Source organism: Helobdella robusta, assembly GCF_000326865.2.
Source record: "Helobdella robusta unplaced genomic scaffold HELROscaffold_5, whole genome shotgun sequence".
Taxonomy (NCBI): domain Eukaryota; kingdom Metazoa; phylum Annelida; class Clitellata; order Rhynchobdellida; family Glossiphoniidae; genus Helobdella; species Helobdella robusta.
In genome coordinates this window covers 6,392,816-6,405,681 of record NW_008705254.1, presented here as the reverse complement: position 1 = coordinate 6,405,681, position 12,866 = coordinate 6,392,816, and the positions used below count along the sequence as shown (strand labels likewise).

The following is a 12,866-nucleotide window of genomic DNA, read 5'->3' as shown; positions in this document are numbered from 1 at the left end:
AATCTCCATGATCTAACCATTTTCATGACAGTTTTAGGATGTTCGTAAGTTAATGGTATACGAGCCTGTATCAAGCTATGGTCGGACAAAATCCCACATGGAAAAATGTTTAAATCTGATACAAAAAATCTTCTGAACAAACAATCAGATCAAGTATACCTCCCCGTTCGTGAGTTGATTGATTGATTAAGTTTTTCAACTGAAACATGTCAAACAATTCTAACAAATTTAAAGTATGACGATCATTCAGCTTTTCTATATGAATGTTAAAGTCGCCCAAAATTATTAAATTTGAACTAAAAGAAGCAATATTTTCTAGTAAACATAAAAGTTCTTCAAAAAATAAATTAGTAACTGGTGCCGATCCAGGTCTATAGATGGCTAATAAAATAAAATCTGTTCTTCTAATAAATAACTTTAGAGCAAGTGCTTCGAACGATCCAAACATAGGTAAGACAATTTTTTTAAATTTAAATTCATTTCTGAAGTATATAATTAAACCACCATGGTAAGGATCATTTATTCTTAAAAAATCAACGTAGTTATATCCAGGAGGAACTGAAGATCTAACAGAAATATTATTCGACGATCCGTGCCAGGTCTCAACCAAAACAAAAATGTCTAACCCGTTGTGAATTAAATCGTAGACAGCATCAAATTTTGAATTTATCGATCTGTATCGATATGTATGTATGTATGTATGTAGTATGTATGTACGTATGTATGTATGCATGTACGTATGTATGTATGTGTGTGTGTGTATGTATGTATGTATGTATGTATGTATGTATGTATGTATGTATGTATGTATGTATGTATGTATGTATGTATGTATGTACGTACGTAAGTGTAGTGTGTGTGTGTCTTTGTGTGTGTGTGTGTGTGTGTCCGTGTGTGTGTGTGCGCGCAAACTATAATAGATGGAAATACAGATGATGATGTATAACGCATATAACATTTAAATGATAAGAAAGGTACTAAATGAAATAAAAAAAGATACCAAATAAAAAGAAAGGTGCCAAATGAAATTACTAAAGATAGCAAACAATAAGGTACTACTGACGACAGACACGGGGGGTAGAAGGTGTTCGTGGAGTAGGGCCTTGTAGTGCGTCTCGTCCAATATGACGGAATATTTACCTGGTGGGGAGGATAATTGATTTAATAATTGAAAGATTTCATTTATCATCTGAATATATCTTAAAAATGAACTCTTCATCAAGGTATTACATTTTATCAGTGAAATGGAAAATGAGGAAGAAAAATAAATTCATGCGGATTCACAGAACAGAAGGTAACGATGAGTATGAAGAAGAAACTATGATAAACAACCAACATCACCAACAACAAATATATAACCTCAGCAACACATTTGCAACAACATAGCATCAACAGCATCAACAATATCAGTTAACATCATCACCAACAACATCGACAACAACAACAACATCATCAACAACAACATCAACAATAACAACAATATCGACAACGATGACAGCTGCTACAACAACAGACCCTGTGTTTCCCTGCACAATTTCTGGCAGACATGCATGCCGGCGGACATTCCAATGATTGAACATCTGATGGTGTGGACTTTCAATTGCTGTCAGGATGAATTAAGTTGTGCTACTGAATACTAACCATCAGTACTAACAATGTGAATCAAACAAATCAATAAATGCTACAAAAGATTATCTCAACATAACAAATTGCATTCTTGTTTGTGTAACGTGGGCAAGTTTAGTACAACTAACTCTCTGCTAGTAATGTTTTTCATACATTCAATGTAATGGTTAAACCAAATACATATGTATCATAGAAGCATCCAAAAATACTCATCTCTGTGTTAAAACTGATTAGAAATTTGAATGCTGTCATGGAGCGTTAAGTATGAAATCGTCAGTTTTTTCAACTGGAGAATATGAGAGTATAGAATAAACTTCATTTCAAAAGTATTCACGACATCAGTTGATATGTAAAATAAATTTTTTCACCAAAATTGTAAAAAATTATAAATCCAGATATAGCTTTTTTGCCCAGTAGCTAATGCTGGAGGTATTCAAAATGAAAATAGTTGCATGGCGCATTGGTGGCACCTGTTTGTCACTATTGCAGATAATAGCGCATCACTACACACATCTTGAAAAACACTATCTTTAGAATATAAATTTAAAAATTCTCAAAATTTTTAACACTTTTCAGAGTCAGATGAAAAATATCCGACTCCGACTCCTCTAAAAATTCTGACTTCTGCAAAAACCTCGGACTTCAACTTACGAAAATTGGGCAGGGAGCAGCATAGAAAAGAAGAAAAAAGATTGAAAAGGCTTTCCATCAGCAGCAGCAACAGCAGGAAGACCAGCATAAACTCACCTCGATGATGCAGGACAAGTCGACAGGATCAACTGTTGACAGACTACCAAAGAGGATGAGAACTTCTCGACTGACGTGGCTCGGAAGGTATCTGCAATGTTTAGATGGGTGTTTATATAATCAATAAATCAATCAATCAATCAATCATAACAAGAAGGCATACTTAGGTGATTCAAATGAATGATTATTTGATTGGGATATAATATAATTTTTCAAGAAAAAATCAAATCATCCTTCAAAGAAAAGGATTTGATTGGATGACAATGCTGGATGTCGTCATTAGGTGATATCGTTATATTTGATTATCATTAGCATTCAACTGTTGATGTTGTTCCGCTAATGTACAAGTGCAAATAAATGTAACTACAAACTTGAGAACTTTTAACGCTTGGTCCAGTGCATTGTACAGAGAGGCCTCTCCTTCACAATTCACTTTCCTCAAACTATTCAAGCACGACAACAACTTTTTGCTGTTACCTTGATAGAGTTGAGGAAATGGAATTTTTTTTAAATTATAAAAAATAAATAATTAGAGATATTATTTATGTTGAGATAATAAACTTAGAGCCTGAGCCATACGAGAATAAGCAAACCTGTGAGGTTGTGGATTCTTTCACACCTCCTCTTTTTCATTGCCAACAACCCAACCTGGCTGATCGGATTCTGATCAAAAAACTCCTCAATGAAAGATTCCAACAGCTGTCAAGGTGTCACAAAAAATAAAATAAAGCTCAGAAATAACTTAAAATCATTGTCATGAAATTTATAATTTATAACTTTTCACATTTTTAACATTCAGTAAACAGTCAAGCAATTTTAACAAACACCACAGTAAATGAGTTAACATATGATGATCATAGAACCTTGTTACTTAACATAAAAAAAACCTTTAGAGTGGAGAAGAGACGATTTGGCTTCAAGTCTTGATCCAGCATTGCCATAGTCATGTCAATGACGATTAACAAGTGTCGCATCTGTTGGTAATGTTCACAACATGAATTTCAAAATATAGCATGCAATAGAAGATTAACAAAATGATATATGAAATATTTAATTTTAATAAATTGTTTTATTTCTAAAAATTCCACTGGCAAAATCTTTCTTTCTAAGGAAGTTTAATAAAAACATTCACAAAAAAGCAGAAAATTTACTCAACCATGCCAATCTTGACGTTTCCCACCCTGGACATCATCTGCCTCCTCTTGGCCTTCTGTATGATGTCAGCCACTGCTGACTGTAGGGAGCCTGCCTCATCTTCTTGCAGAACCTCCCTGCCACACAAATTTTATTGAACATTCAACTTTTTCATAGTTTCAATTAAGTTATCTGTTATTGGTTTAAAGTTTAAACTAATTGTTACTCTAACAATTAATTTCTTGTTTTTTAATACTTAAGATTGTTTTTAAAACTTTAATTAATTATTAAAAAGATTTATGATTACGATTATCTAGTTTTTTCAAACAAAACTGAATTAGCTACTATGGCAAAAGTATTTTAAAGCGTAGCATTCAAGTGCCAAGCTGGTTAGTTTTAAGATTTTTAAGCAGCTTTTGAAACACTCTGTCACGTCGTAAATAAACATAAAAAAGTAATATTGAGTGGGAGTTGCAGTAATTAAAAATTGAATATTCAACAGCAATTCTAAAAAATAAAAAAACAAAAAAAAGGCAACCCACCATGTTTTTTCATATTCAGCTTCCCAGGCATAACCTACATTTCCTTCATCCATAGTTGAGATCAAAATAATAACAATTTAACAAATAATTTTACAGAACGACCAGAAGTGAAATAATTTGAATCAAAAGCCACCGTGCTGTTTTCGAAACCACTTTTAAACAATAGATAAAACAGTTTAGTTTATTTTCTATTATACATATGGTAACGTGTAAATCATATTCATATTACTTATATTCATTTATTCTAATTATATGATATTACTACATTAAAAAAGTTTGTATTTTCGCTACATATATATCATGTAAATGTCCCATGATAATTATGGAATGTTTGACTGCATAAGTTTTATTTATTTCTGTAGTTTTTTTATTTATTTCTATACGTTTTTCAAGTCTTATTATGATGTATTATTATATACTTTTCATGTGTACATACATTTTAATTAACGTTAATATAATTTCAAAATTTATATTCTATAGATAACCATTTGAGTACAACGTGAATAAAATTAATGTTTTAATGCTTGTTAATCTATGCTATTCATAATTAAAGTTTTGAATTATTACGTATCATTGACTGCTCAATGTTATAAATTAATTTTTTATATACTTATGTATATTTTATATACATAAGCGCCAACTTTGGGGGCAAAGCCCTTTTTGACTCCCCCACTTCCCAATAAATTTGATAAAATGTAATTTTGGTCAATTCAACATTTACATTTATTTGCCATTGGAAATTAGCTGAATTTATTTTACATTACAATTTAAAGCGCGCTAATAATCAGTTTTGGAGCCGTAATATAATTTTTTTAAATTTTACATATATATGCAAAATTTTTTTGATTTTAATGACAAAGTATTTCGCCACGTTTCCATAGCATTGATGACCAGCCAAAAAAGTAGCAGTTTTTTGCTCTCTTTAATATAGTTATTATTTTTTTATTTTATTATTAATAGTTATTATTCACTTTTTTTTGCTTTAAGAAAACTTTTTTTATTATTCTTTAAAAATCAGGACATGACAGACGCAGAAACTGTTACAGCATGCAAGACAGTAGTATAATATTAAACGAATAAGTAACTAAATAAAAAAACGGAGAAAGAAAAATGTTTAGACATGAAAAGTAAAATAAAATAGAATAAAGTTAATAATAAATAATAATAAAGTAAATAAAAGAAACTAAAATAAATTGACAGCAAAATGAAGTAATGACACATAGAAAGGCAAATTAATTGACTAGATGACTAGATGAGGTGATCGATAAATAAAAACTAGATGAGTGAATGATAAAGTTTTTTTGGTTGTGTATATGTATGAGGTGTCTTGTGATGAAGGTCTTTTCCTGATATATAGATTGGATGACAACTTGATAGTTATGCTTGCGCTGACGAAGGCTGTGTGTTGTAGTTTTGATTGGTTATTATTTTCTACTTCTTTGAACAGTGTGAGTGACGGTAGGATATGATGCAAGTAGATAGTTGAAACGAATCAGCTTTTTGATGAGAGATTGTAGTTACTGAAGTTGTTGTTGTGTAGCAAAACCAGACCAGGAGGAAGCTGCATATTTGATGCGTGAAGTTATAAGTGATTCAGTGATGCCGAATAATTTGATGCCTCTGAGACCATGTGAGCGGAGTGTTTTGAATGCGTGAAATGTTTGAAAGCCTTTAGTGAAGATGCTATTGGTATGAGGTGCTATATTAAGTGTGGAGGTGAATGTGACGCCAAATATATTCAATTGACTTGTGCGAGTGTTCTGGAGGTGATGTTATTTTTTACGGCTATTGTGAATGATGAGTTGGAATGATTCATTGAGATTAAGTGACAGATTGCATCTTTTTTACCATGTAGCTAATGAGTCGAGTTCTGATTGGATGTGTTTGAGTTAGATGATGGGATGATAAGGTAGGCGTCGTCAGTGTATTTGATGATTTGATTAGAGCTATGAAAAGTTTTGAGAGTAGAAGCGTCGATAAAAAAGGTAAATGGTCCAAAGACAGAACCTTGAACTATGAATTAATAGGTAGAGTAGATGAAAGAGTAGCCTAAAGCTAAAGAAAGTAGAATGACTCCTATTAGATAAAAATTTTCGTTAATGTTGTCAGGTAGAGGAAGAGAGGCTAACTTATTTGAAAGTGAGAAGTGATTGAGAGTGTCAAAAGCTTTAGAAAAGTCGAGAGCAATACGATGAACATAATTATTATTTTTAAGGAGATATGTTATTGTGGAAGTAAGAGAGATGATGGCCGATGTAGATGAACCTGTAGGGCGAAATCAAACGGATCTTGTGATAGTGGTTTGATGAATGGATGGATGAAACATGGATAAATGAATGACCTAAAGATAAATTTTTCCAGAATACGTGAAAGTATGGGGGTGATAGATATTGGGCGATAATCTATTTGTGATGATGGGTGTTTTGTTTTAGGAATTGGATGAATTGTGCTGAATTTCCATTGTGATGGGATGAATGAATGCATTAAACAATGATTGTAGAGTGAATTTAAGGTGCTGGAAATGAATAGAGCGATGATTTGTAGAAACCATGCTGGTAGACTGTCTGAACCTTTACCGGATAGACAGGCCTTCGTTAGCATGTGCAAGACGGAGTATGGGGTAAATTATTGATGACGACTATTGATTGTTGTTGCTTTTGTTGGTGGAGGGTTGACATAGAAGCAAAGTGGGTGTTGAGTGTGTTGGCATCAATTTGCTGTGAGGTTGACGTGTTGAATGATTTGTGTAGAATGAATGAATGACGACGATGATGAAAATTTGTTGAATACATAATAAATTGTAAAACGAACTGTAATACAGCAACGAAATCTTTCACAAATTTTGAAAACATTGTCAGAAAAAATTAATTATTGTTTTATTGAAGGAAAAACTTTAGTTTTTCAACGGAAACATTTAGTGATTGAAAATCCACAACACAATGTCATGTAAACCATAGACATCGCAAACCAAAGATAAATAAACCTACTAGAGGTGAGCGGAAATGGAAATTTGTTCCTAACACCTTCCAGAATTCACATTCATGACAACGTTTCCTAAAATTCCCAATCTCTATTTTTTTTAACTCATTCTCACGTTTTCTCCCTCATTCCCACTTTTTCACATTTTTCAAAAATTTGAAAGTTAACAAATTTTTAATTTAAAAAAAAACAAAAATTAAAAATGTCTTTAGTAACAAACAAAATAAAATTCCAAAAGCTCTAAAATGTATCAAAACAACAATAAAAAATTATAATTTTATACAAGCTTATAAATATTCATACTATGTGAATTTCTATTGACCACTAGTAGTGTGCGCGTGTGTATGTGTCGACCACATGCTTGCGTGTATATGTTTTAAATGAAATTTTTTCATAGTCCCGTTGATCACACAAAGTTATTTTTTTTATTAACCCGCGCACGTGTCCGTATGTGTACCCTACTGTGTATGTCTCGACTCGATCACGTGTACGTGTGTATCATGGAAGTCTCGATATTAAGCTATCAAGAAGTTCTTGAAGTGTATGTATAATTTTTAAACAAACGTGATGTGAGATATACAATCTTCTGCTTCATAAAATATTTAACTCCTGCAAAAACAAAGTTTCGTTAGCAAAGATTGTTAAGAAGATTGTTATTCTTTGTCATAGCATCCTGCCAGTTGTAAAATCCATTCTGTCTTTTACAACATTTCTTTGCATTCATATGTGTATATATATTTTACAAGATTGCTCATGAACTTAAATGTGTAATTATTTTCTGATTCATAAATATTTAAAAAATGGATATTTTCAAAACGGAAATTTCAGATTTGTACCTCACGAAATTTATGGAGAAAATGAAAGAGGCCAGATTAGCTACGTACTACAACGCCCTGAAGAATTCCAGAATCAAGCACAACTTGCTCCCAGCAGACATCGCGGAATTGTCTGATTTCCTAATAACATGGTTTAATCAGGACGAATTTTCAGAATGGTCGAAAAAGATTCGCTTGTTAGACAAACAGCAACAATATGAATTATTAAAAGAGACAGAGGAGGCTTATTTTGAAAAACTCACAAAAAAAAGTTTTATTAAAATTTTGCCACACATGTATGGGAATCTGGTGACCGGAACATTATACCATCGGGACTCTTTTTTTCAATCTTTAAAAACTAAAAGAGTATATTTGGTACCATATTTTAAAGAAATAGCTATGAATGACAGTTGTACAATATGCTTGGATAATTTTGAGGAAGGCCATATTGAGTGCGAGTTGCAGTGTGGTCACGTGTATCACCCTCATTGCATTAGCGACTGGTTAAAAAAAAATTATTTCTGTCCTTTGTGCAGGAGGCCATTCTGTTTCCAAATACGAAATATAAGATCCTTCGACGTTGTACGTCGAGGCGACAAGAAACATTTGATAATTCGAATGGTAACCAAATCAAATGTTTAATTTTATGGCTACAAAAATATTATTTTATAACTTTCCAGATACATTTTACTTCCTTTTTTTAAACTTTCATTCGCTCGGTTATTTAATTAAAAATTATTGATTGGAATACTAAAAAATCATTTAACAGTAGGAATGGATCTAAACAACAAATTTGACGGGGCCTAATTTGTAAAAATGTTGAATTTTTTTTAATTTGACAGTGGACCAAATAACAGCCATCACACTTATCAACATGGATATATCCATGCTTACTAATGTCAGTTATTTGTTTTTCTTATTGATCTTTATCTTTTATTTATTTGTTATCATTCCAGTTTTAGAAATTTTACCATGGTGCATGGTTTAGATTTGTAAGAATTCTGGTAGATTCTTTAGAAATGGATATTTAAAATTGATTAAATTATAACTAAAATTTCCTTCATCCTTAGTGGAGATCTTAATAATAATAATTTAACAGAACGATCTGAAGAAATAATTTGAATCAAAAACCACCTTAAATCTTTATCCGTGATGTTTTCGAAACCCGTGGAGCTAGTACGGAAGAATAAAATCAATTTTTATTAAACCCGGAATTGATTCGTGGTGTTTTATTTATTTTTGAAGATTGTTAGGATTAGTCGTTAGGATTTCAATCCGACACTACCGAAATTGCTCTTGGGAAAATTGAGATATTCAACATTAAATCGGTTGATGTTTTCAATGTAATAAAAGGTCTGGACATCCCACTTTATTTTGGCATGCAATAAGCAGCGACCCGGCTTTAGCATTTTTGGCAGGTCAGGCAAAACTTGACGACGTGATTTTATTTATGTGTTATTGATATTACCAATGGAATGTAGTTAGCTTGATATTAACGAACGAGTACAAGCAAAAATTTTAAAGGTATGCTAGAGGTTTTTAATCTAAGTGTAAAGTGATAACAAATTCTTCTAGTTAAATCAGCGAAACATTGATTAAAGTTATTAAAAGATAACTCTTCTAGCTTTTTTGTCAGCAAAATTTTTTATCAGGCTTGAAAAATCTAAGTTTTTTGCTATTTCTTGCTCGGTTAATTGCCCAAAGAGTTACGTTGGTTTTGCGACATGGTGTTTTTCAAATATGTTTCAATTAGCTTCACTTGAAAAAAGCTACATTCCCATTTGCAACAGTTACATGATGAAGAATGCGCAGAAAAATCCATGAATTTGGATTTAACTCTCAAGGAAAATTTTTTAATATATATATATATATATATATATATATATATATATATTATATATATATATATATATATTTCAAAAATTCAACACTACTTTCAACATTGTTCAACTTTTTTATATTTCTTTTTAATTTATTAATGTCAGAAAAATTAGACATTTTATTGTTTTAAAAAATTTTATTAAATAAATTTGCAGATAGCAATTTTGAGTTATAGATAACTCATCTTCAGTGCATTATTTATAATGTATGTAAGATATTTGATAAGAAGGAACAAGTAATTATTAATTTATATAAATTATTTAATTAAAACAGAAAACGAATAAAATAAATTTAATAACATTAAACAATATAAAACGCGATTTTCAAAATTTGAACGGCAAGATTGTTTATATTATGGTTGTTAAGGTAAATATCAACGCTTAGCCGAGAAGAAGCGCGGATTAATTTATTTAATTAACTACATATTATTAATATTATTTTTACAATATTTAAAAACGTTATTATTATTATTATTGTTAACGTTATTATTGTTATTATTATTATCATCGCTGTAGTCCTTCTTGCTTCTTGTGATGATGTTCTATTTGCAAGTGACATTTGCGCTGGGGGTTGTGGCGTTGGTATCTACAGTGTTGGCACTGTTGTTGTTGTTGTTTTTGTTGATGCTGTTGTTGTTGATGTTGTTGTTGGTGTTGTTGATGTTGTTAACAACATCAACAATCTTATCAACAACATCAAAATCGTTAACAACATAAATTGTTAATAGTAATAAACACAAAAACCAAGTGAATTAAACTTTAATACTTGACTTGAACATTGACCAGGAAGCGTTTGCGTCATATTGTTTTCTAGCCTCTGCAGGTCGCCCATTATTTATTTGCAAATTAGATGTATCCTATAAGACGTTATAAGATCCGTGTGAGGTCAACGCCGCTTTAATTTCAACAGAGTTTATAATGAAAAAAAGTTTGATTACACTGCAGAGCCTCTGTCCAAAAATCCATGTGCAAGTAGTTGGTGTTAAACATTATTTGACACGATCAGTTTGTATAACATCCGTGACAGGTGCGTTTCAGATTACTGAGGACTCAACAATTATCATTTAGAAATGATGAAAGTTTCGTCATTTAGCATATTGATTCAACAGACCAGGTATATAAAGTTTTTATAAGACTTTAATTGAGAACATAAATTTCAACGTTTATTTGATTTCAAACAAAAAAAAGTGAAAAATGACAAAGGAATGCAATTCTAGAACAACAATTACCGCACAAAAATCAAGCGGCATGGAAAAATTATGGCGTGATCAACGTCTTAAATTGTGATTTGAAACATATTATAATTTCTAGTGAATGCATTTTAAATTGAAAGCTCAAATAATAAATAAAATGTCATCACATTACTATTCAATAAATGTAATTTTATAATCATGATTTGTTTTAAAAACAAATGATTCAAAACTATAAGAAACACTCATCATTAGTTAGAAATGTAAATTTTAAACCTTTTTAAACAATTGAATGATTTCATTTGATTTTAATTACAAATTAATAGCATAAAAAATAGCAAGCACGAATGGATGGGACATGAATATACTCTGAATAAAAATAAATAAACATTTCAACAATCATGTAAAGAAATGTATATAAACATAAATGATTATTTTAATACTTAGAATTAATATCAACTATCAAATATTTGAATTGACCTCAATAAAAAAGTAAATCCTTCAACCAAAAAACAAAAACACAGAGCATTAAAGACAGTCCATTTCAAAACTAGTTTTAAACATTGCCAACTTTTGTATAAAGATTATATAATTATAACAGTAAATAATTACGAACAAATTTACGATTATTATTTTAGTTATTATTACGTAGTTGAAGTAGTAGCGGCATTACAACTTCCAGGCCTGCCTCATCATGTAGTCAAAGTACACATCCTCATCGATAGATGCACTGACACCAGCGTAATAATTTGTGAACTCATCTCTGGTCACCTACAGCAAATAGCGTGAAGTTTAAATTTTTAATTTTAAAAACGATTTTTTCATAACAAAAAAAGATTGTCTTGTAGTATTACTTAATCTAAATAAGAATAGTTATATTTAGAGTAATGTAATGTAACTAACTATATCATCCATTTTTGACCCAGCCTGAAAATTGTCTAAAAACTCCTTCAATATCTGATCTTTAGTCATCTCACCCGTTTTGAACTTTGGATGTTGAGTGACGTCATAGTTCTTTTTCAAATCATCAACTGTCAATTGTCCATCACCTGATTTGTCCATCTTGTTGAAAGCTTTGTTTATCAGATCAACACGAGATGCAGACATTGGTGGCTGGATAGGAGGGAATCATTGAAATGTCGTTAATAAGACTGAAAAAACTTGTCAGTGTTGAGTCGATGTGGGTTTACCGTGGAGCACATAAAAGATTAAAATAGACTTTGTGCTAATTAACTTCAGGTTACGATAGTGACCTCAAAGAACGTATTTGGTGGTAAAAAGATATTTTTCAAATAGGATAAATAGATGTCTATAAAAACTATTTTTAAATAAAAGTCAAGCAATTGAGAGGATTTTTTTTATTTATTTTGGTGGATTTGACAAGTGAATGACCTACCCTTAAAGCAATGAGAAACTCATCAAAGTTTATAGAACCACTGTTGTCCTTATCTAAATAATTGAACAGTTGATCCACTTCTGACTTGGACATGCTCATTCCAAATTCTTGTAACCCACTGGCTAACTCTTCCTTATCTAACTTCTTGTTTCCATTGTCATCAAAAGTCTTGAAAACCCTGTAGGAAGATTAAAAAATTTTGTATGAGGATAAAGCACATCCAATTTTAGATGGATTATTATATTAATTTAATATTTTAATAATAATAATAACTTATAATTATGAAATTCAATAAATATATAATTTACTGATTATAAATATATAATATATATATACGTTTTGTATATATAATTTACAGATTACTATTATAAGTATTAATTATTAATGTAAGTAACTAATTACTAGTTAAATTTAAACTTATAGGCTGAATTTCAGATTAATTTATTAAAAAATTCTCAAAAAAAAAAAATTAGTCCACTGAACCTGCCAATCATTCTTATCCCACTTGCCCCTCTCTCCAAACATCTTGCTCTCAATTTCTCGATGGGAGTTGTCAT

At 30.8% G+C, this 12,866-nt stretch overlaps 3 protein-coding genes across 3 annotated transcripts in view; 1 reads left to right on the top strand and 2 right to left on the bottom strand.

The window, feature by feature from the left end:
* The window catches only part of HELRODRAFT_185095 (hypothetical protein), a 10,225-nt gene extending 6,029 nt beyond the window's left edge, over nucleotides 1–4,196 (bottom strand). The window contains exons 1-8 of the mRNA XM_009027575.1: nucleotides 4,050–4,196; nucleotides 3,530–3,644; nucleotides 3,261–3,347; nucleotides 2,967–3,072; nucleotides 2,745–2,850; nucleotides 2,374–2,464; nucleotides 1,516–1,603; nucleotides 1,064–1,140 (exon numbers count right to left, since the gene is read on the bottom strand). Coding sequence (XP_009025823.1) covers nucleotides 1,064–1,140; nucleotides 1,516–1,603; nucleotides 2,374–2,464; nucleotides 2,745–2,850; nucleotides 2,967–3,072; nucleotides 3,261–3,347; nucleotides 3,530–3,644; nucleotides 4,050–4,102 — 723 coding nt within the window. The 5' untranslated portion in view covers nucleotides 4,103–4,196. The remainder of the gene's footprint in view (nucleotides 1–1,063; nucleotides 1,141–1,515; nucleotides 1,604–2,373; nucleotides 2,465–2,744; nucleotides 2,851–2,966; nucleotides 3,073–3,260; nucleotides 3,348–3,529; nucleotides 3,645–4,049) is intronic.
* A 4,022-nt stretch (nucleotides 4,197–8,218) lies between these two features.
* Nucleotides 8,219–8,395, top strand: HELRODRAFT_153096 (hypothetical protein; the record flags this gene model as incomplete). The annotated part of the gene is made up of 1 exon (XM_009027574.1): nucleotides 8,219–8,395. A coding segment is annotated over one exon (177 nt), but the record flags the coding sequence as incomplete, so codon positions are not given.
* A 3,187-nt stretch (nucleotides 8,396–11,582) lies between these two features.
* HELRODRAFT_156044 (hypothetical protein) lies at nucleotides 11,583–12,866 on the bottom strand (the record flags this gene model as incomplete). Its single annotated transcript, XM_009027573.1, has 4 exons — nucleotides 11,583–11,684; nucleotides 11,817–12,026; nucleotides 12,310–12,487; nucleotides 12,793–12,866. 4 exons carry the CDS (start codon nucleotides 12,864–12,866, stop codon nucleotides 11,583–11,585), a joined length of 564 nt encoding a protein of 187 aa, XP_009025821.1.